This window comes from Lonchura striata, chromosome 2, assembly GCF_046129695.1.
Source record: "Lonchura striata isolate bLonStr1 chromosome 2, bLonStr1.mat, whole genome shotgun sequence".
Lineage (NCBI taxonomy): Eukaryota > Metazoa > Chordata > Aves > Passeriformes > Estrildidae > Lonchura > Lonchura striata.
This window is the reverse complement of record NC_134604.1, coordinates 4,189,522-4,214,942: the sequence shown is the minus strand read 5'-3', so window position 1 is coordinate 4,214,942 and position 25,421 is coordinate 4,189,522. Positions and strand designations below refer to the sequence as shown.

Sequence of the window (25,421 nt, the reverse complement as noted above, 5' to 3'; positions counted from 1 at the left end):
TTTGTAGAAAGGATAGTGGTTTTTATTGTAGACTTAGAAAATACTGAATTATGAAAAATACAAAATCAACTGTTGTAATTATCTGTTTATTTTACAATCTTTATGCCATCATACCCTTATGGCTTTAAGATAGTCTGTTCAAAGTATTTTAAAACATGCTTTAACAAAGTATTTTACAATTTCAAAACTGAGTATTTCTTTACTGGAAGAGAAAAAATAAAACCAAACTCCAAAAACATTTTCCTGAGAATTCTGTTTCATAAAATTGTCATTCATTTGTAACACTTGCAAGTTGATGATATAGGCTTATAGAAGTCAACATGCAACTTGTAGGTCTGTGGTATTAAATAAATATTTAAAAAATTATTTAGATGCAGCTGGTCAGGCAAAAAACTACCCTCAAACTTCATCAAGTTCATACCAGGTTTAAAAACATGATGTTACTTTTATCATAGGTCAATGATTCCTGCCCTGGAATCCCTCCACCATCAGCTATATGGAATTCAGGCAGTGGCTGAACCCCAGACTGCAGCAGTGGAGCACAACTCTTTAGGGAGGTTCCAGTCTCACACTTGGTCATCACTGACCTTGTTTTCCAACATCTGCAGCCAAGTGTGTCAGGGCTTTGGGCCACTGGATAAGCTCCCAGCCAGCCATTCCCTACAAAGATGCTCCACCTCGTTAGAATGAGGACTTACCCCAAGGAATTCTATTTCCAGCTATGTGCACTATTAGGACAATGTTTTAATGCCATTGTCCACGTCATTTCAGAATATCACCAGCTTTAAAAGTGATTGTAGTTATGAACAGTAGAGGTTTGGGCTTTGAATTTTGTTTTTGATTGTTTCTCGTTGGTTTGCTTTTTAAATAAAATGGAAACATATGAGTTAATGCTTCCCAGGGTGGCAGTGTGGGAGGGAGACAGGATTAAATTAACTATGAATCTACAGAAACTGAAGAAAAAGCCCAGAGAGCTTCATAAAGTAATACATATACAGGATCATCATATCTCAATGACAGTAATTTAAAAGCATTTCAATCCAATTATCATGATACCTGCTGCGTAGTATTTATTTCTGAATTTCAGTTACTGCAAGCATTGTGATTTATACAAGCTATACACCATTAGCATATTTTTTTCCTTAAAAAAGTAATGATATATGATGAAAATCCAAGGATTTGCTAGAGATTTCAATCAACTTTCAGTCCCATAGGTGAGGTAGTGTAGTTATTTGTGTTACATGCTGGTTATGAGAAGTCCTGTTGAAATCTGTTAATTTTTAAATTTTTGTTTTAAATAAGTGGCTTACTGTATTTATTAATGCTATGTTACCTATGGATGGTGGGGAGAGGAAAAAAAAGAGCCTTGCCCAGAACAAGTTTTGCCTTGCTGCAAGGTAAAACTGAAAAGCAGTATTTACAAGGGCCTTTGCTTAGCTGCTGCCTACTGTACATGCACACAAAGACACAAAGCTAATACACATTCTGAGGTAGGAAATGAAGAATTCCACTGGCTTGTACAAGATTCTTCATGTTTTGTAAACCAGCAAACCCAAAGTTTTCTGTGGTGAGGTTCAATACTTAGTTCTGGTGTGAGAATAGCATCTAAATAACAAAGCATCATTGGTATACAACAGGCATCCACTGCCATGTAAAAATCTAGAAAATGGGGATTATTTTCCGTAGCTGAATTTCTCCTTCACAAAGTAATATAGGAAATATCTCCAGCTCATTTATTCAATAAACTTTTTATATATCTATGCTAATAGCACAAGCCATTGAAAATATACTACAGGTTTAGCCACAAAGTATCCTGAAGATTGATTCTGAAATAGAACTTTACTGGTCCCAGTGATCAGAGAACAAACATTTGTAACTTACTTTAGGCAGTTAGGCACTGAAAGAAAAAAACGTGGCGCCTGAATACCTTAAAAAAAAGTCTGTCCTTAGACTTGCACAATACTTTGATTCTAATTTGCCACAAACAAGCAGTAAGCTTGAAGGTGCTAGGACAGGAAGTCACAATACAGCAGTGAGTTTCAATAAACCTATGGGATTCAGATGCCAGAGGATCCAATGCACACTCATCCAAGAACTGCACCAGTTCCAGAAGTCTGCCTTCCACAGTGAGTTGTTATTCCTCCCATTAAATTTAGAGAAGAGAGCAGTATATGGCAGCACCTCTGCTGCTCCAGTTCTTTTAATTCTGTACTAGAGTGACAAGACAAAAGCACTTTTCAATAAAAACCTACTACTAATCAATTCTACTACTAGTAGTAGTAGCCTACAATGTTAACTCAGTAAAAGTCTTCCCTGGGATGGGGAGGGGAACAGCAGGAAGCAAGGAGCTATACTAGAATGCACTTTTTAAAATCTCCTCATCCTGTCATGTAACTTAGCCCATCTACAAAATGAACATTTACAGAGCTATATACGCTTCTTAAGGTTTGTCTACCAGGAAAAAAAGAAGTCTTAGAAGAATTCCAGGTATAGAAGTCATTGTGCATAAACAGCTGTCAGGAGGCTTTCCTTAAAATGCAGAGTGGCATTAAGTACCGTGGCATAAATCAGACCAAAATAAATGTATAGGCTGCCCTATACATGACCAAAACTTCCTCACAAATAAGCACCTGTGCATGGAATTTGTACTTTATAACAGCTTTCCTGAACCCTCCTTGGCATCACCACACAGAAAAAGCTCCAAGCCTGACACACACAAATAACATTCTGCAACTACACAGAGCAAACCCAAAGCTTGCAAAGTAATAATGGTGACCATGTAATTGTCAATATAGTTTCAAAAGATTAAACTTTTATCTTCTTTCTCACTTCGTACGTTACTTTCCAATAATGCTCAATCCCACTTCTAGTTGCAATGTTGAGAGGCTGGCAATGAGGAGAGATTCACTCATCTGTAGTGCATTTGTCAGTCATTTGCTGGCAGAAGTCTGTGATGCCACTGCTCTGTCCACACGGCTCCACGAGCGACGTTTGCTCCAACGTTCTGGCAGGAACTGGCTGCAGTTCTTGCACTGGCTCGTACGTGGCCTCACACACACTTTTGACACACTGATAACAGGAACTCTGCTCTGCTGTAGGGGTGACACCTGAGTGACCATTTGCTGATTCTACAGATGCTGGTACCACAAGCTCACTATCAGATGGAGCTGTTTGTTCTCTTTTCGGGAACAAAAATGAGAGTGGACAATCTGAAGAAGAATATTTTGCAAGTATTTGTATTTGCTCTTGACTCAAGGCTGCTTCCTTACACACCTGCTGGCAAAGTCCAGTCAGATTCTGCTTTGTCTCACCCAGAGTTGATAAAATGTGGTTTCTTTCCTTCAGCAAATTCTCCTTCTCATTTTGCTGCAAAAAAAAAAAGAACGTATTTTAGTCTATATTTTAACATAAAAACTATGGTTTAGGCTCCTGTCAAAGCTAAAACAAGACTTTAAATACTCTGGTCTGCTGAAACAGAAGTAATTTGGCATTAACAAAGCAAGCAGCAACACAATCAAGCACATATCAAAAGGCCAATCCTAACCTCTGGAAGCATCATCAGGTAAGGCATTTGATGTGGTTTCTCAGATCTGCAGCTTTTTCCAAACTCATGCTGGCAGACAAAGGAATACCAAAAATTTGCAGTTATTGAACAAATGAAACATAGCTGCATTTACTGTAAATAATCCTGAAACACTGGTTCTAAAAGGTAACACAAACCATTACCAACAAGCCAACAAAACATCACGCAGTCTTCACAGAGATCTGCATTTTAAAAGTGAACTGCTGAAAATCAAACATGACATTTTAATTATTGGTACTACTCCACTAGGTGAAAATAACCTCCATTCTCAAGAAGTGCCAAATCCACTATAGGACAAACAGTGAAGTTAAGTATAGTTCCTAAGTTAGATAGAAAATTTAAGAAAGGTAAAGGAAAGAAGATGTGGTGAACAACTAACAACCTAGAGATAATGTAGCAGGATTGTCCAAGTACATGGCAACAAAGAGGATGGCCACTCACTGATAACTGTCAAGTAGAAAAAGTAGCCTGTATTAAATCAGGCCTTTATTTGGCTTCAATGTCGTGAATTTTTCTGAGGCTTCTGATAGAACTGGCTAAGAAAGAAAAGACACTGATAACTGAGAAGTCTAATCATGGAAACAAGCAACTTTTTGAATAAAGAAAAATGAGGACATGGCAAAGGACAGGGAACAACCAAGACCATCATGAAGAAGTTGAATGAAAGGGACAAAGAACCCAAATACAAACATGTTGCAACACATACATTTCAAATATTGTAATTAATTAATTAATTAAAAGAAGATAGAGTTTTGAAGACACACAAGGCTTTAAATAGTAGTTTTCAAATTTTAATAATAGAGACTATGTGTTACAGCTACTGTCCATTCACTCTCGGAAAGTTTTATTATTTTCACTCCTCCTCACATCCCCTCTTGCACAGAAACCTCATGCTGCAACCTCTACAACTTCTTTTTGAAATAGTTGATTAAGTTTAGGCAGCATTTGGCAAGAGGAACAGTTGTTGCCAATTGTTTTTGTCTAAAATTAGAAGAAAGAGGACTTGGCAAATAAATTTCTATTTGTCAGCATACTAGGAGCAGCTGTTAATCATAAAATATGCCACACTGGAAAGGAGCCATCAGGATCACCGAGTCCAACTCCTGGGCCTGCACAGGATACCTCAAGAGTCACACCCTGTGCCTGAGAACTTTGTCCAAATGCTTCTTGAGCTCTGTCAGGCTTGGTGCTGTGACCACTGCCCCGGGGAGTCTGCTCCAGTGTCTAACCACCCTACAGTGGGGAGAGGCTTTTCCCAATATCCAGCCTAAACCTGCCATGACTCGGCTTTATGCTGTTTCCTTGAGTCCTGTCACTGGTCACAAATAGATTGGCACCTGCCCCTCCTGAGGATGTTGAAGACCTCAGTGAGGTCTCCCCTCAGTCTCCTTTTCTCCATGTTGAACAGACTAAATGCCCACAGTAACCCCTCATAAAATTTCCCCCCTTCAGACCCTTCTCCATCCTCATGGCTCTTCTCTGGTTGCTCTCCAATGGCTCAATGCAATTTTTTAACCCATGGTGCCCAAAACTGCACACAGTGTTCAAAGTGTGGCTGTGCCAGTGCAGAGCAGAGCAGGACAATCCCCTCTTGCCTGGCTGGAGATGCTGGGCCTGATGCCCCCCAGGACATGGATGTCCCCCCAGGACATGGATGTCCCTCCTGGCTGCCAGGGTGCTGCTGACTCATGTTCAACTGGCCATGGACCAGGACCCCCAGGTGCCTTTCCACAGCTGCTCTCCATCATTCCCCAGTCCACACACACAGCCAGGGTTGCCCTGTCCCAGAGCAGACTCTGGCACTTGCCCTCGTTAAACTTCACACGGTTGGTGATAGTGTCTAAGTCTCCAATTGGTCCAGGTCTCTCTGCCCTTGAGGGAGTTGACAACTCCCCCCAGTTTAGTGTCAATGGCAAATTTAGGGTGTGTTCCACTGAGTCCTGTGTCCAGGTTGCTAATGAAGGTGGTGAGGAGCACAGGGCTCAGGATGGAGCCCTGCAGAGCCCCACCGGGGATCAGTGCCAACCTGATGTCACCCCAGTCACTGCCACCATTTGTTCCTGACCCATGACCCAGTTGCTCTCCCCCACATGATATTTATCCTGCTGTGGGCTGGACATTTTGTTCAGAGGGATCCTGGAAGAGCCTGTCAAAAAATTTGGTGAAGTCCAAGAGGATTACATCTACTGGCTTTCCTAGATCAGCTGGGTGGGTTACCCTGTCATAAAAGGAAATCAGTTTTGACAAGCAGAACTTTCCCCTCATGGAGCCGTGCTGGCTGTGACTGATACCTGCATTGTCCTCCAGGTGTTTTTCAATACTGATCAGAATAATCTTTCCCATTCTGTTAGGCAGATCACCTAATATCTTTTGGGTATGTAGAGGCACTCAGCTGTGTATTATGGACTGGTGAAATTATCTGGACTGCTATTTAAAACAAACATGAACATTCAGAAATAGTTCTGCCAGCATAAACTCCTTATCCCCTTTCTGAAGCTGTTGACAGTTTAACACATTTAAATATTATTGTTTTACTTTATCAACATTATACTAATACTACAGAAAAATGTCAGTTTTGAGATCATAATAAACTGAGAGCTCTTTTGAATCTCCTGGTAAAGAATGTCCTTAAGTTCACTCACCTCACCCTGCTCTAATATATGTAACAACATCTCAATTACATTTTTCTTGGAGCACTGACACATCCTCCTCCTCAGCTACAGAATCTTCAGTGAAGTAGTGCTTCTTGAGACCAGCTGTCCTCTACTCTGCTCCCCCTGGCAAGTACCCTCATTTTAAAGGTTTTGAAGTGATAAATCAATGGATGGGTCAGGTTGGAAGGGCCCACAGTGGTCATCTGGTCTGACCTCCCTGCTCAGGCAGGGACATCCCATTGTACAGGAGAAAGTACAAGGACTGTGAATATACACGGGGGCTCTGAAGGAGCTGTTTCTCACAAGTCAGCATCTCCTAAAGCAGCCCTTGTGTATTCTCAAATACAGAGCATTAGTGACCAACAAGAACACCCAGATTCACCTGAAAGATCCATAAGCAAAGGCCATATGGGGAGGTAAAAAATGACCTTATCAGCACAGAAGATCAAAAAGACATGATGTAACTCTCCCAGATAACAGATTCAGCACTGAACAGTATTTTTCTTCAATATAAGTAGAACTTAACAAGATTCCCGATTTTACAGAATCATTTGGGAGGGGAGGTACCTCAGCAGGTCTGTAGTCTGACCTGATGCTCAAAACAAAGTCAGAGATCAGGTAAGATCAGGCTGCTCAGGGCTTTGCTAAGTCATGCCATAAAACCCTCAAAGACAGCACATGCACAACCTTTCAGGGTGAAATACTCCATTGCCTACCTGTCCCCACTGGAAGAAAAAACTTTCCTTACATTCAGATGAAATCCCCCTTGTAATTTAAGGCCATGTCTCTTGTTGTCTTGCTATTAAGTACTCCTCCAGGAAGCTGAAGATCTTCCATTACCAAAGGCTGTATAAGCTCAAGGACTGCCCCACAGATATGGGCAGGTAGCCATTAGGTCTCCTCACCCCTTTTCCAGGTAGAAGCCCCATTTTTTCAGCCTCTCACCACAGAAATACTTCAGGCCTGGCCATCCCAGTGCCCTTCACCCAACCTTCCTCCTGTCTATCAATGTGCTCCTGGAACAGGGAGGGGTGAAAACCCAGCAAACAATTCAGTGTTACATGTGCCAAGACAGGTAACAACCACTGCTCTCCAACAATGGGCTGCACTCCTGTTATTGCAGCCCAGGACACTGATGGCCTTTTTTTTAGTCTGGACATGTTGCTGATCCATGCTCAGCCTGCTGTCTGCCCAGGCCCCCAGGTGCTTGTCAGCAAAGCTACTTGCCAGCTGTCAGTCTCCAGCCTCTAGTCAGGCAGGGGACATTCTGTTCCAAATATAGGACTTTTCCAAGAAACACACCACAAGCATCTTCTGAGAGAGAAAAAAACTGAAGCAGCACCAAATAGAAACTAATGCAAGACAACATGCTGAACATACTGAAAACCAAGAGGAGAAATTCCGTGAAAAAGTATTTCCTAACTGGTAGTACAGAGTATTACCTACTTGTCAAGAGTTGTCAAACTATAGCTACACAATTCTGTTCCCTCTTAAAGCCACATTACAGATGATACCATGAGAAGATCAAAGACTAAAAGGTCCAAGACACAAATGACACAGAGAACAGTCACAAGGCAAGAGCCATCATGCATGAAGCAACCTGGATGTAACACATATAGCCCTACCATGACATCTTCTTTTCTTCCACCCACCTGGAAATCATGCCTAGACTCATCTTGATGTTTCTGTATTACAGCTTATACAAATTTGATGATCTGTGCCTGTCAGGCCTGATCAACAGCTCCAAAAACAGTCTTTTTAGGAATTTCTGAAGAAACTTATCAGCACAGTTGAAAAAAAAAAAAGGCAAATGGAACGTGTTTGTGCCTAGAGGATGATTCATATAACTCAGACCTCACCTTACAGTTCTCAAGACTCAACACTTATTATCTAGACCTTGCACAGTGTTACCTGTCAAACAGCAGACATTCAGTCTGTTCCAGCACAGGTCCACAGAAAGAAGGATATTATGTTATAATTATTAGTCTCAAACAACCACATGTCTAATCTTGCAGATCAACCTTTAATTCCCTGCCCAAGTATTGCAAAATATTGACAGAGTTACATAACAGAAATGACAACATGATGACAAAACCAGGCAAAAAGTTCTGAAATGTCAGAAATGCAACTTCTCTCTTCAGTAAGGATATTATTAGTACAATCACCTGACTCCCCTCCCTCACAGAGCACCTTCTTCAATCTCCTCAGTGCAGAAGTAGGAGTAGATGCAGTGAAAGATGATGATTGCAAGAAAATAAGTTTCCAGTCCGTGGCACTTGGCTCTAATTTTACTTTCCTTTTCACTTTGAAGTCAAAAAAGATGCAACATGACTGCTATGCTCCAGCTGATGCAGATACCAAATTCAGGTACACCAAGCCTAAAATGCTCCATGAACAAGAACGAGAGTACAGTAGTCCTAAACAACTGAACTATTTTGTGCACATGATTATTACCAACTATGAAACTGATGAGAGTCAAAGACTTGTTTTTCTGAAAAGCCACTCAATTATCTTCTTGCCATTGCTATTTTTACATAATCTTAAACCTCAGATTACCTACATTTCTCTTAAGTTACATACGTGTCTTTTTATTACTTTCTTAAGGAGGAGAAAATATATTAACAGATGGCTGCTAAGAAATCTGGATGCATCAATTCCTCAACTGCAATCTTGATGCAACTGCTAAAAAGGCAAGCAACTTCCCAAGTTCTTCTGTATCTTCCGCCTTTCTGCAAGGGTCTCATTTTTAACATTCAACACTCAGGAAACAGTTTGCCAGCCCATGTTGATATGTTCCAAGAACAGTACTTACACAACTAACAATTGCGTAACTGCAAACTTGATCATGAGCAATACCGTGAGCTGAAAAACAAAATCTCAAAGCAAGAAAGAGGAAGAGGGAAAAAGCAGTGTAGGATAACAGTCTGGGAATCATTCTGTACAATTAAATTCAAAGCTTATGGGTTTCAGAAACATTGTTCAACAAAAATTAGGCTGTGATGCATGTTTTATTTGAATGGAAACAAGTCCACAGAAGGAAAGATGTGTGTACTTTAGAGCAAGGCTCAGAAAAATCTAGAACTGCTATCAAGGAGTCACAGAAGACTGATAAAGTTTTTTAAGCTTGAGTGGAAAAAGTAGTAAATCACCCCACTCTCAAGCTACTGCCAGATAACCAGTCAAGATGTTTAGAAAAGACATGACAACAACAATGAATATTTATACATACCAGTTTTTCAATTTCAGATTCAAGATTTTGTATACAGTCAAGTTTTCTCTTGCGACATCGCTGTGCTGCAATTCTGTTTTTACTTCGTCTTCGGATATCATGAATACAGTCCAATTGTTCAGGAGTTAATTTATGCATTTTCAGAAATGACTGGAAGTCATTTCTGGAAAGTGAGATAATCCTTTGTGCATTAAACGGCAGTTTTACCTAGAATGTGAGATACAGTTGTAAATCCAAGTGGAACTGATATATACAAACACCAACAACTCAAGTTTCCATTTTAAGCATTCTTTACTGCACAACTCATCTTTATTCCTACATCTCAGAGACCATCAGATGACTGGATAAAATCCAGGGGATTCAACTACAGGAGTTCAAGCACAGGTGCAATAGAGTATTTGCACATTTACACACTAAAGCCTTACAAGCATATTCAGAGTAGGCAGAAAGCTACTTGTGTGTGCATCAAATATGCAGGTGATACACTCTAAGATGATGAGTTACAGTTTGGTGAGGTACAAACCAGGTGTCAAGATTCACTCATGTAGTCTGAAGTTTCCCCAAAGCTGCTATTAACACTGCATCCTGCATACATTTTTATACCTATGCTTCTTTTTCCGCAGAAAAAGTTCATCTGAAACAGGCATTTCCTTAAAATACAGAAGTTAAAATATTTGTCTTTTATTTCTTAGTGTTGGAGAAGACAGAAGACCAGGCTATTGCTACTGTTGTATACCTGAGCTACAAAAATATTTGAGGCCACAGAATGTCGATTAATACTGAAAAACATATTTACCTTTAGAAAATTAATCATCATGTTTTTGAGTATCCACTAAGGACATTTTATTTTAATCCTTACATTTGAGTATAGTAAGTAGGAGAATATGTTACTTTGCTGTAGTCAAAGATCTGAATTTAGTTTAAAAAGAACACAGAAATCTTCTCTCTTATTGGCCACTAACGGTGACAAACAGGCAAAAAAATAATTAAAAAAACCCTAGAGTACTGTCCTCAGCAATGATACCAACTTCTCTGTCACATAAAGGTGAGGAATGTATTTAACCAATTCTGGCCTTTTGTTTAGCATTCCAAATTTTTGTATTGATGGCAGGTTCCACTTATGTTCAGTCTCAGTAAGGCCCTGCATCTTGAACAACAAAAATCCTAGTGCTCTAAGAACAACTGAATTTTTGTAACATGGAATGATCCATCATGCAGTTACACTGCAATTCTATGATTCTAAGAACTGAGATGGAATTTGTTCCAGGTATATCACTTAGTGTTAGAGAAGGTGATTTTATTAAACAGTCTTAAATACACAGCTACTGAAGCCAGCTTAAAAGTTTGATTTTCACTTCACATTAAAGATGAAGTATCATTTCTCTCCCACCTTCACTCCACAGCTCAGAATAAAATCAAAAAAACTGGTAAGTTTCTATGAAATGAAGGTTCCAAGTTTCTATGAAATGAAGGTTCCAAGAAGTTTAGAGTTTTCTTAAACTTTAAACTGAAGCAGATAAAAGAAAAAAAAAAATCTAAGAACAAACCTTCATGACTTGATTTAAGGCTCACAACCTTTTCTGACAGTTCCAGAAAAAATCTTAAAAGATCTAATATGTAAGCATCTAACACTTCAGTATCTGACCAAAAATACTTTCATACTTTTATTCAGTCTCCCTGAATTAACACTGACCTTCCATATAAAATTCTGAATGGTTATTTTAAAAGTTTCAGTTCCAGACTTTTAAAAACAAGCAGCCACAGAAAAAAAAAAAGAAAACAAATCAACAAAACACAGAAAACTCAGATGTTTGAATATGGCCTTAAAAGACTGGGAAGCAAAGGATACATCAGGATGTCCTTACCTCACACTCTTGTTCTCTTGCTGAACACGATTCACTGTCTCCCTCAGTGTCAGTCTCTGAATCCTCTCCCAAACTTATCACATAGTTATAGGGACACTGCTCTTGTTGCTGTCCCTGAACATAATCTCCACTGTTTATTTCAGAGCTGTTGGAGCATCCTTCAGTGCTAAGGTTGCTTATAAAGGGGCAGTTGACAGAATTCAGTGTTGTAAAAGTTCGCTGAGGGCAGGGTTCAGGGCTTTCACTGATCCTGATCCCCAGCCATGGACACTCTGATTTTTTCCCGGAATATACAGGCTCCAAGTACTCTTTAGAAACTGCAGGTGGTAAATGTATTTGACAGGCATCTGTGCTGTGAATATCACTCCAGAACCCCTGTGCTAGCTGTTCTGCTATCTCTCTCTCTACACTGCTTCTATCTCCAGCTGAGGTGATGTTAGCAGTTTCTCTAATGCACAAATCCACTTTTGAAGATGGGTTACCTTGACTTTCAGTTTTGTCATTTCCAGCTCCAGTACTTGACACAGTTTTATCAGCTAAGACTGTGTTGTTTTGCACACCACTGAAATTCAAGTTACCATATTGCTCACAACTATGTGAAATAGACACAGAATTGAGTCCATGAGGTGTAGCAGAGTTTTGGGGGAAAGCAGCAAGATCCATTTTCTCCACAGGACATGACACAGTCTGAGTTACAGAATCTCTCTTTGACTCTTCTTTTTTCTGAATGCCTTCTTCCCCTTCTTCCATTTCTACCTGAGTCTCTTCACAGTTTGAGATCAGCTGCATAGGCACACACTCCTGAGCTTTTTGTATGCCATCATTATCAGGTATTTCCTTCTCAAGAGAAGTTGAAAATGGTGGTACCTGAACATCTTTAGTACTGGAATTGGACTCTGAAGTATTAACTTTGTCATTTCCAAAAGCCTTCTGGAATTTTCTATACTTTGGGCATTGGGAAGATAAGCTGGAAGCACTACCCCTTTCTAAATGTACAGGATCACAGTTTTGATTTGCATTATTTTGGAGAACAGGCAACGATTTAGCATTTTCTTCATCTTTACAGGGCTTTGTGTCAGGAATTTGACTATATTCCTTTTCTAGAAGTGCTTCTACTTCATAATTTATTTCTAGGTCGCCATCATCCACATTGCCAGTTTTAGGGTTTGCTTTTTGACAACGCTGTGTGCAACACTTCTTCCTAGGACATTCCTGCTGATCCAATTTAAAGTCCAAAAATCTGAATTTAAGAAACTGAAAGCAGGATTCTTCAATGTTGCGTACACCCAAAAATTCTGCACATTTGCAAACTTCAGACACATTGTCTTTATTTAAAACAAGTTTTGCCGTATATGCAAACTGAAGCAAGGGACTAAATCCTTTAAGTGTTACCTATTACAAAAACAAGTGAAACAAACATTAGTATAGTAAATTTGGGTTTAAGCAGAGAAATAGAAAAATTCCACCTGTCTTGTCAGCAGGACAGAGCACATGACAAAAGCAGCAGACTTGTTCTGTTGTGAAAACCTGGTCAAACTCATTCTGAAACAATTCTTCTGATAGAATTTTATCATGCACATTTTGAAAGTTTTCTTTACTATGATCTGTCTCCTAATAAAACGTTCTGGCAACGCAGTACTAAAAGTGGAAAATATTGCTGTATGCTGAAAATCAGTAATAGATTCCAACTTCACAAAGATATATTTCAAAGCAAGTTGTATACTAACTACTCTACAGTATGCTGCTGGCATTTAATTGTAGTTTTTGAAGAGCAATTACGCTCAATTACTTAGTCTTATGCACCACTGATGCAAATAAAATTTGAAGAAATGGAGTTTGACCACATATGATTATTTACTACTACAGCCACATACTCCTTTCTTCCTCCCATAGATTTGAAGAAAGGCACTCAAAAACTGCACACCAAACAGAATTCACAGTTTAAAGCCCCTTTAGAGCAAGTGATTTTAATTGAACATTTATGCCCTCACAACAGTTGCCTATCAAGGAACCCAGACATAAATAAAAACTGCATCGTTAGAAACTGCGCAAGATCTTCTACGCATGGAAAAATGTCTAAGGAACCAAGTAGAAAGCCACAAACACATTACCAACTACATGACTCACTTTAGCCCTTTCTCTACAAATGAAGAATAAAGCATTATGTCCACTATTAATACTCAAACTCAAGTCCATACTCTGCTCCCTGCCTTTACTGAAATGAGCAGTATTTTATGCCAAATAAAGCACTATATCAATGCATTAACTACTGAATCCTTCTGCCAGCAAAATAATGAATTATTCATGTAATTCAATTTAAGAATCAGTTGAGGGTTTGTTTACATTGGTGTTTTTAGTAGTTGGTATGTTTTTTTTAAAGAACACAACACATGAAGGGATGTTGACGAGATCTGCAAAGAGCCCAGTACTTTAAAACTCTGTAAACTTTTACAACCTTCCTAAAGAATTCTTACAATAACATTTGAAATGTGTTCTGGAGATTACACCACATTAGTTCATCCTTTCTAATGTGGGAAAGTAGAATGTAAAAGACAGTTTATCCAAAAACTGTCAACATGTCTTTCGACTTAGTGTAGTTAATAAAACGTTAAAGTGGCTTTACAAATAAGTAGCATTCATAAATGAAACTGAAAGAAAAAAATACAGTGGTATTTTTAAAATGGTACCTTCTTTCTATTTAAGGGAGAAACACTGCAAAACTTGCAATGATCAAGAGGGGGAAAAACTCTCTACTCCTTTTACTTTCTCTTACATATTTCTAGCTAGCTATACTCAAACAAGAAAAAATCGTAGAAAGACTCTTAGTGTGACTTACCTAGAAAAGCAACTCTTGCAGTAGTAATTTATTTAATTTTTATTTGGGATGAAAGCCAAAGAATAAAAACACTGGCAAGAAACCAACAGACCCCAGACAAAGATGACAGCAGTTAGTCCTTACAATATAATATATATGAAGCACTTGAATTCAAAAAATGTTTTTGGTACCCCAGATTGCGGGCTGGTGCCTTTCAGCTCTTAAATCCCCTACTGTAAACCATCAGTTAAACCCCAGCCTACCATAAAAGAGAACTGAGCAAAGCAGATTAGAAGCAGGTAAAATGCAGAAGGGAGTGACACTCACCTCTTCCGGCAGAGTGATGATAAGATCAGCGTCCACCTGGCCCACAATTCTCGAAAGGAAGTAACTGCTGCAAGCTGCAAGCACAGCTCTGTGAGCCCGAAATCGCTGATCTTCCACTAAAATGGTAACATCACAAAGGATGTCTTGCTTTCGCTGGTCATCGAGGCTGAGGAGTACATTGGTGCTGTGCACTGAAGATTCATAGGCAAACACCACGCTGTTGTTCTCACTTAGAGACATTCTGTATCACAGGTGGTAGTGCGAGGCTCAGGGGAAAGCATGCTTCTGTACTTCTGACCTGGGGGGACAAAGAAACAAGTTGTACCCCTGAAAGTCATGGCCAGCAGGAACCAGCACGTTCAACTGTCCTGGTCTGATTCTTCTTCAAATTAGTACTTCAAATAAATACATGCTTGTGACCATTTACAAGACCCAAACCTTGATATGTACATCTTAACACAGCCTTTATAGTCTCACAGACCAGAAAATGGACTTCAGCAATAAAGAACACCTATTTCTTAGCCAAGTGATTCAGAGATATAAACTTACTGCGACACCTAGAAATTATCTAAGCTTTCACTCTTAGTAATTGATATCTTTTAGCTCCAACACTCTGAAAATGTAAAGAGAAATAAAACAAACACATTAAACTAAAATTCACCAAAATACTATGTAAGCTTCTTCTGTTTACTGATCTACCTAATGCAGATTAAAATTTATGTGTTCTGTCTTTTTTCAAAAGAATTTTGTCAGCTAAACCAATCAGGCATTGGTAAAATACCCTGATTTTCTAGTATGTTGGTGTTTTGTTTTTAAATTTGAATTCTCTAACTAACTGCCTTAATGCAAACTTTTTTCCCCTTTTCTTTCATGACTACTTGATTTGTCATACTTGTTACAAGTTTGCTTTCCCAATGGACCATTATGATTCAGATCACCTGGCAATGGAATACTGTCTCTTTTCTGACAAAGTTCTCAAATTACAATATTCATTGGATAACAAACAACAGTTAAAGCTATACAATATTTAACACTTTGAAATATATAACTCATAACTGCTCTGACAATTCTTAAATTTGCAGAAAAATAGAAAGGCTAGGGAGAAGGCAGTTCTGCTTGAGAGTGCAAAGTTTGAAATTATTTCAAAACCTGATCTTTACACTGTATTTCACTTTCAATTGAGCCCTTCTTCCAATTAAAAGGAAGAAAAAAGATTATTAAGAAGTGTCCTTGCTCAATCAAGAAACCACTTAAGTCAGATTTGGAACTATCCTTTAAAGAAAATATGGTACTACTAGGTCACGTTATACCTTAACAAACCAAGCATTCAGATTACACTTGGCCCCAGAGTTCCTGTAAATGAGCACAGCTGTGGAGACTCACTTCAGCTGACATGGAACTACCTCATCCTTCTATTGCTCAACAGAGTTTGTTACCATCTGCCAGCTCCCGACAATAATAAAACTGTAGCCAGTGCGAATCCTCAGGTTTCAGGTGTGGGGAAACTTTCACAACATGGGGGGAGCAGAGGGAATGGAGTATTTAAACTACTGTGGAAAAAGGAAGCACGCTGCCAGCTGTGCTCCTGGTTACTCACTGCTCAAGCTATTTTCATGGCACACAGGCATTTTGAGTAACCTTTTGAACAGAAAGAGGGAAGAAAAAGATCCCCATTTCCAGAGGCAATAGCAGCACAGCACTAGTCTGGACCCCAGTGAAGTGCAGAGCACATCAGCATCACCTGTCCTTCCCACTCCCTTAAGGAACACTGTATGTTTAACTTCACCAACAAAATGTACAAATGTATGGGGAAAACAGAAGTTTTGAGGAGAAAATCCCTAAAGTTCCACAAACCTGAGTTTTTCCCCTCTAAGAAGCGGTAGAGGAAAGTGCTATAAAACATGCACTGTTAATCCCAAAGGGCTTGTTTTTGGAAGGAAATAGTTTAAATGTTTTCATATACCTAATAACAGAACTACAGATTCATTTACTTAGGAAATATTTAATTTCCAGTCAATTTACATGGGAACAAAATAATTCCTCATGGAATTGCTATTCATTAAATTCTATTTTTATAAGAGCTTATGAGAAGCAACCAGTGCAATATAAATTATATATTCCTAACTGGATTGCTCTATAGCCTAAGTTATATTGCTCACATCTTACAGCACACGGAGTTTAACGAAGTATAACTGTATTTGTTAAAAGGTGAAAAAGGAATAGAGGACAAACCAGAAAAATTGAAGACTACATCCAGTGGTGGGGAGCACAGGGAAGTATTACAGACAAGGACACATTCTGAGTGAACCCTTAGGCAAAACTCAAGAGGGAGACTATAGTTAAAGACAAGCCTTAAAGCGCTCTTTTTTATATCTTCTTTGAAGAAAGAGCCCTCAGACAGACAACACATACCATATCTGCTGCTTTTGGGTTTTTCCTGATAAAATAATCAATTCCAATATCCAGTTCAGTTCATTACACCCCATAGCACTGAATGCTAAAAGGAACACTATTTATTTCTATTTGTATAGACAAAGAAATTAATGCAGAGAAGAGTTAACCCTCCCTCTCACATATCTCTGTGAGGCACACACCATCCTTTCAAAACAGTTTGTGGACTACTTGGGGCACTGAGGGAAAGCTTCCAATGTTTCAGCTGCCAAAAGAAAGCTTTCAACACTGAAACACGACCTTCTGTTTCTTGAGAAGTGAATGAAATACTTAATTTGAGCATAACTCCATTTAACACTTTATTCTGACAGAATGTTGTACTTCGTAATTGTGAGGACTTCATCAGCCAAGTTATGTTCCCTCTATATTTAAACAGGATGACAAGTTTGAGGTATCTATAATATAACACACAGCATTTAATAAGCATCTCAAACTTTAAGAGAACCTCTAAAAAAACCCCACAAAACTAAAAAAATACCACCCCTACACTACACTCAAAACATTAAATCCCTCTCAGTCTTTGTAAAATTTAGCTACTCAAATATAATAAGAAGAAATCCAAAGGTAAAGCATCAGAAAACTGAAAATGCTAGTGAAACAAAAGCATGAAATGGGAAAGAGAAAATGCAACCACTGTAAAAAGCTGTTACACTTAAGAAATAACAAGGTCAACAAGGGGTCAAACTTGTGAATGTCTGAATTCTATTTTCCAGAATTCCCTGTGTAATAAGGGCAGGGTATCACATTCATGATAGTATCTGACAGCCAACCAGATTTTCTACAGCAGTGCGAGTACAAAATAATTTCTCTGTAACTAGATTTGTTGTACACACATCCACAACAAGAATGCTTACTGTCATAGCAAAGAGAAAAAGTACATCTCTTCTGTAAATGGTTTAATTTCTCTTCTACTACAACTGTTCTTCAAAAGCACTCAGAATTCTTAAAATTGGTTTTATTTATAAATAGGTGGACAAGAGGGGAAAAGGCATGAAGCAAAAAAAACCAATTCAATTAAGCTTACAAGTTTGTGCTGCAACTGTCATGAGGATAGGCCTTCTAGGCTTTTCTGACAATTTTATGTAATTTAATTTTTTAAAAATATTTACTTATCAGGCTCTTTTTTCCACTCTCAGGTGTTAAAAAGGAAAACTGATACTACAAGCAACAATAACAAATCATATACTTGGAAAGTAGCCTAAAACTCCTATAATGCTATTTTTATTTTAAAAGAAACCTTCAATCAAGGAAAACTAAAAGTAAGCACAGATAACTTGGAAAAGTATTCCACAAGCAGATGACTGTATGTGGCAATCACTGCTCAAAAAGGAGGTGCCAACAACCATGTGACTAAATGCAAAAGGTGCTAAGAAAAGAAACCATGCAAGAATATTATTTAAGATATTTGTAACAGACATTAACATATAAAATATGCAGAGTTCAAAAAGATCTTCCAAAACTTAAAATAGTTCTTGTAACACAGGTTGGAACGATTAAAGAAGTAACATCATGAAAGCTCACTTACTACAAATCCTCAGTTTGTGGAAGAAAACTAGTGGTGTGAACATTCCTCAAATTCCTCTCACCTGAAACCCTGCACACCTAATAACCTCATACTCTTGAGACTGAAAATTAAAAAAGCTCGTGAACATAAGCATACACACATGCTAGTATAAAACCTACATGAACATTTGAAGCACAACCAGTCAGGTTCTCCTTTGAGAATACAACCAAGCCTCCTACTATGAGGTTTTCATTCTTTATCAGTGATCTTGAGATAAATAATGTTTTGCATAAGGACAAAAATATTTCCTCCTAAGTACCAGCTATAAAACTTTATTCTGCTTTATCAAAGAGAAGTAACTCCATTTTTTTTCTCCCTACTAGTATACAAATATGAAAATGATGCCCAACAGTTACCTGCAAAATTACCATATCTTCAGTAAATTTAGACATCTCTCCATCCAAATGACTCTATATCTATATATATTTATTTCCAAAGAATGTATAAATACTTATCTTAATGGAAATCAGTACTGCAACCACATTTAAAAAATGAATACATATTTGTTTTAGTATACAGTATAGAGACCAAAGCAAGATACTTATCGGGACTCATTGTAAAATATGCATCTCATCCAAGGCTCATTCTTCTCATGCATTCAGTCATTCATTACATTATTACAGGAAGGTAGTAGTGAGGTACAGTGAGTGTAAAGTACTTTAAAATTAGGCTGCAGGTTTGCTCATCTATTGCTTACACTTGGTAACAATTACTGCTCTTTACTAGCTGACTGGAGGATAAAAGTAGATATAAAATCCTTTACTTCCTTCCACCACAGTCTCTGCTTTAGACAGTCACTTGGTGCAGATCCTCAGGAAACCATAAAGTCTCCCCATTGACAAATAAAAAAAAAGGTATTCCAAAGATGAGAATCATAATGGTTGAAGCCAGGTAAAGCTAAAGCTATATGGAATTGCTGTTGCTAAGTTACAGAAGAAAATTAGTAGTAAAACAGGTAACATTGTTGAGGAATGTACCCAGCACAGGTAGAGTACAAGAGTAGGAACAGCACACCACAGTAGAACTCACAATAGTGTGATGTATTCCTCATCCACACAAAAATCTCACACAAGGCAGACAGACAAACTTTCACCCAAGCTCAGCACCACCACCACATATAAGAGGGCACCCAACATTCTGTGGACAAACAAGTGTCCTGGAAGAGCTGAAGGAAGCTAAAAGGCATCAAATTGTCATTAAAGGTGACAAAAGCACACACATTTTTATATATATTTTCCCAAATGCTTTTTGAACATTCTGAATGTTTCAAGTGTCATTAAAAATACTAAATCAGAGCACAGAAACCCATGGAAATCAATGACAGTCATATCTTTACTACTTTGAAGACTTAAGACTTTCAGGGAAAACAGCTAATTGCATTTTACAATCTTCACTCTTTGTGCTAAATCCAAGGATAAAACCCAGTTCCTTCGTCTTTCCTTAGTGAATAAGCATCCAGCAATACCACACTGGGTATCAATCCTCTCCAGCAATTGCAGTAAGTGTCACATATACACCAGTGAAGCTCTGAAATGAGAGCAAAGCTCTGCAGAACCCAGGCAGGACACACCTTGGCTGTCACTGCTCTCTAAGCTGCTTGAACTCGGGCACTCAGATGTAAATTCAGTTGCCATCACCAAAATGATAAAACTGGCAAGATAAATTTGTAATCTAACAGACAATAAAGGTCTGTTCAGTTAGCACCATGCTTCTAAAATATCTGTGTTATTTGAACACTACAAATTCCTCAGCCGGTAAAAATACAATTGTAGACCCTCAAAAATATAGCCTGGAGAAAACAAAACTCTTGGTGTGCTACTCCTGTTATGCTGACCTATTGAGTAAATTCTAGCAGGTCAGTCATTCCATCAGTTTTCCTAGGGTTGACATTTACATTTACTTCAGCCCACAAAAAAAGTTCTGTCATTCACAGATGCGAAGTCTAAAGCAACAACTGTCATTTACTACTGCTAAAACAAGACAGTTTAGATAAGACACAGCTCATTCAAAACACACTGCAAAGGCTTTTTTTCTACAGTTTTATCTCTCTGTCCTTGCCCCTAGCTATCTCTCCTTTTAAGGAAATAGTTATATGACAGATGAATGCCTGCAGTGGTTAATAGCTGCTGATTCACATTGTGCTGACAAAGAATGAACAAGCATTTTAGTGTGCATGTTCGTTGCTTCATCTTCAAAAAGACTGCAAAAGAAAAAAGCGATAGAAAAGCAAAAAGCAAGCCTTGCTGCCCAAGAACAATGCTTTCTCCTTTAGCAAGAAAGTATATTTAATCTTCAGTTATTAGCAGAGTCATAATTCTAAATTGTCTCCTTTATTAGTCCAACACATGGAAGACATTATTCACAGTTTAATTACCTAGATGAGATTTTTAAAAATTACTGGTTTGTATTTTTGTAGCATAAACACTGCACTTCGACTCTTGTCAAGTCAGAAGTGAGTATTAATAAAAATCACGGGAAGTCTGTCAAGTCTTAAGTCTGTGCTAAGAGTCTTAATTTGTTTTCCAGGTTTTAAGACTGAATACACACTTTTTTCTCAGTATTTGCAAGTTATATGAGAAATTGGGACATGGGAAGGAGAGCATGGGGGATCCTGAGAAGGCTAGTAGTCACAAGCCTCCAGAAGCCATGATTTTAAAAGGAAAAAAAGAGATTAATACCATGTAACCATAGACACTTTCCAAAGAACAGAAGTTTAAAAAGTTTCCCCCTGAGGATGACACAAAGTTCATATCAAATCCAAATAACCCCCAAACTACTCTGCAGTTTCCCATTATTTTAGATGATGCTAATTGTTTAATTTTTGGATCAGGGATAAAAATCACATTGTGGGATTTGGTTTGTTCCACTGCTAAAAAATGAAATAGGTCTGAAGGGATTTCAGAGACTCCTGTGAAAAATTTCATCACTTACAGCCCTTCAGTTGTGCTGGTATTCACAGACAATTGCTCTGCAAAGATAATAATGTACAGACTTTCTAAAGAACTTAAAAAAAACCAAACCCAAAGCACTTATCAACGATAAAAATAACCACAAACACAATACCCCAAAAATACAAGTAACAAATAGTTTTAATTTTTCTTAAATAAGAACTAGGTTAGATAATAAAATATTCACTTAGAATAAGTAAAGGATGCACAACTAAAATCTACTGTCAACTCCTGCCTTTGCTTAAAGGACAAACACCTTTGTATTTAGAGCTACATATTCTACTCATTGCTACAGTTAAACCACATGAATAACTTCATCTGAATAACTATCAAAATCCATTTACAAGCATATGCCAAAATATTTATGATGAATACTAAATTAACCATTTAATGTACATAGAAGGATACAGGAAACAAGCTGCTAGAATTGTGAAACAGCTATATTGCCAAGTCAAAGAAAATACTGTTTGGAAATTGTATTTAGAATCTAATTTCTGGCATTATCTGTTTAACTTTGATTTGTTTCCACAACTGTTCTTCACAGTATGTGAAACTGAAAGAAATCTGCAAATATTTTAGACATAAATCAGAAAGAACTTCAGAAACATTTCTATGAAAACAGAACAGCACAGGTTTATCAGAACTAGCAATATATAATAATAGAACTTAAAAAAAAAAAAGGCACTAGACCAAGTTTCAGATAGTAGCACTAGTAAGGATCTCCATGAAATCACATCAAACTGTCTCAGCTTTCCCATCCTGAAACTGCAGACTATTTCCTATCTGACATATGATGTCAAAAGACATGATCTTACTAGCTGACCTGTAAATAACCATTTTTGGGATGCTACCACATGAAATACTGATCTCCAGCTCGGGGGACCCCAAAACATCAGAAGGATAGAGAAGAACACGAAGATGCTCTGAGGGCTGGAGCCCCTCTGCTCTGGAGACAGGCTGGGAGAGCTGGGGGTGCTCATCCTGGAGAAGAGATGGCTCCAGGGAGACCTTAGAGACCCTGATAGTGCCCAAAGGGGCTCCAAGAGCTGGAGGGAAACTCTGGACAAGGGTCTGGACTGGCAGGACAAGGAGGAATGGTTTCAAATTTAAAGAAGGCAGGCTTAGCTATTAGAAAAAATCTGTTCTGTGAGGGTGGTGAGGCCCTGGCACAGGTTGCCCAGAGAAGCTGTGGCTGCCCCATCTCTGAAGTGCTCAAAGCCAGGTTGGACGGGACTTGGATCAACCTGTTCTAGTGGAAGCTGTCCCTGCCCGTGGCAGAGGGTTGGAAATGGATGATCTTTAAGGTCCCTTCCAATGCAGACCACTCCAGGATTCTGTGATTTGATGACCTTAAAAGCAGCATGAACAGGGCAAGCAACTGCCATATATTTACTTATCATAGTATTTGTCAATGGGCCAAGACTGGAATCCAAACACCTACAAACATTATGTTGACAGCTCAAATAAAGTCATTCACAAAGTATCTAAACACAATTTCTAACATTAATTAAATATTCTTTAAGACACAGGCTCTCATTTAAAGACATTTAGTTACTGATACCCTAGGCTACACCTCTTACACTCTCCAATGTATGTTTAATAATTAAACTCAATTTATTTGTATTTCAACAATGCTTCTACAGTTAATTTACCCTTCACAACACACTTTCCCCTTTTTAAAGCTTCAGTAGCTGATTGGTCAGTTGAGCCTTATTCTGACATTCTAACTCACTTTTATACCAAATACTACATTTTCCCTTCATACTTAACAAGAACAAAACTTCCTTCCATCCTTAAGAGTGACTTAACCAAAAAACACTGCATACTACTGGAAACAGAGTGACTTGTGATGCAGTCTTTGATTTGTTACAGCCAAATAAGCCTTTCCATCACTTTTAGTCCCCTCTCCAGACTGCTTACTTCTGAACTAGAGGTGTGGGCAGGGAAATCTGCAGGTGGATCGTCACACATTATCCCCACTGTGGTCACACTAGGCTGAATCTGCACGACTTAATGATTGGTTCAGCAGTTAATTTTGGCTCAGTCAATGTTTTGTTCCTACCCACACTTGCATCAACTAACACACCACCTCTGGTTCAACTAAGGACTACATATAAACAGGACTCACATTATGAATACCACAGTGTTGTCTCCTACTCCCCAGAACCTCCCCCATGAAACTTTCAGTGGTTGAATTCTACAGGACAATTAAAATCCCAGCATTCAGACTCAAACTGATCTGCCACTCTTCTTTGCCTCCACACCAGCATGCCCAGTGCAAAAAGAGAGGACTATGGTTAAAAGAAAACCCATTAAGTGTTTAAAGAAATACACTGATGATCAAACTTGGAAGGTGGGGATGATAATGACAAGGAGACTTGTTGAGCTGCGTTTCCCTGAACCATAGGGCAGAGTTATTTGGGACTTACAGAACTCATGTGCAAAGACCTGTCTATTCTACACCTAACAAGAGTGCCCACCTGATCCAAAGGATCAGGTAAAGGGTATGGGTTTTAACACTAGACCATTTCTACAATAAAAAAATTAATAGTGTTCGAAGTATCCTTTGCATAAGAATATTAGAACCGATTAAAAGCAATTAAACATTTAACACATTCAGATCTTCCATATTTTTACACATAAACTCAAAAGATACAGCTGATGGAAGCTAAAGCTGTACTTCAGCATTTTGGTTAAAATCAGGAGCGTGCTAGTGAAGCAAACTTCCCTAACACCCCATTTATCATGCTTTCATTCACATCACAAGATGAACCCAGACAACAATAGTAGGCTCTTTTTTTAAAGTAAATTGGAAAACACACTCTAGAAGTTCTCAAGAATGTCAAATACTAAGAGATTTAGAATCCTTCTGAAAAACACAGCGGGTATTCAGTTACCAGTGACAACTGTTTCTCCCTGCAAATCTTTCTGGTTTGGGCCTCACTGCTTGCTAAGGTACATACAAGGCTTACTCACTTGAGTTAGGGCATCCAAGAGTAATTATGCTATTTAAGTAATCTTTAAAGTTAAACTCGCATTACAAACCATATTTTGTGGTCTAATTCATACTCATCATGTTGACAGCAATATACTCCTTTCTTTTCTTGCTGTGAGGTGCAATATTTGAGATTAAAGAGCCAACTCTATATGCTAGAGCATTCAGAGTGCTGCATCACCTTAATTTACAGTGCTTCTGGATGGCAATTACTCCATTACTGCAGACAGGTGTATTTCAACACGGAGAAACTGCCTTCCTCAAGTGCCTCAAATTAACCTGTCAAAATTCACTCGACATACAGCTCCAGTGCTAGAACACTTTCTCCCTCCTTTTTTAGTTTAATAAAGATTTGGAAGACCGAGCTGCAGATGATTTTGGGATTACTGTCGGGCTAAAATAGATAACTGCTCTTTTGCGATTACCACCTTTCCACCGAGCCCCAAAACACGCGAAGGATCTCAGCGCACCGAGCAGGAGGGACAGGGTTTGTATTTCGTTGTTTACAGTCCAAAGCAGACCTTCGCCGGCTGCCCCCAAAGGGAAGCAAGCGCCGGCTGCACGCCTGAGCCCGGCAGCGCGGCCGAGCCCCCGGCGGGGCCGAGCCGGCCCTTTCGCAGAGCCGGGAGCGCGGCGGGGGCAGCCCTGCGAACCGGGGCACCGAGCCGGGAGGTCTCGGGGGAAGGGGCGACACCCTCAGCGAGCCGCCGCCGAGGGAAAGCCGCCGCTGCCGGAGCCTCCGCCACCGCCCCGCCCCGGGAGAAGGCCGCGCCGCCGGCCCCGGCCCCGCGGGCGCGCTGCGACCCCCGCCCCGCCGCCTCAGCGCCCCCGCCGCCAGCCCCTCGCGGCGCACGCTCCCGCCGGCGGCCGGCTCGGCGTTACCTCGGTGCCCGCCGCCGCGGGCCGGAGGGCAGCGGCAGCACCGCTGCCGCCTCAGCCGGTCCGGTCCCGTCCCGCCCGGGCCCCGCCGCTCCCGGCTCCGGCTGCGGC

The 25,421-nt window shown here is 39.3% G+C and overlaps 1 protein-coding gene across 1 annotated transcript; it reads right to left on the bottom strand.

The window, feature by feature from the left end:
• Positions 1 to 25,421, bottom strand: BACH1 (BTB domain and CNC homolog 1). Its single transcript, XM_021535365.2, has 5 exons — positions 25,314 to 25,421; positions 14,474 to 14,771; positions 11,332 to 12,723; positions 9,467 to 9,673; positions 1 to 3,366 (listed from the first exon to the last, which is right to left on the bottom strand). The coding sequence occupies exons 2-5, from the start codon at positions 14,711 to 14,713 to the stop codon at positions 2,905 to 2,907; spliced, it is 2,301 nt and encodes a 766-aa protein (XP_021391040.1). The 5' UTR covers positions 14,714 to 14,771; positions 25,314 to 25,421; the 3' UTR covers positions 1 to 2,904.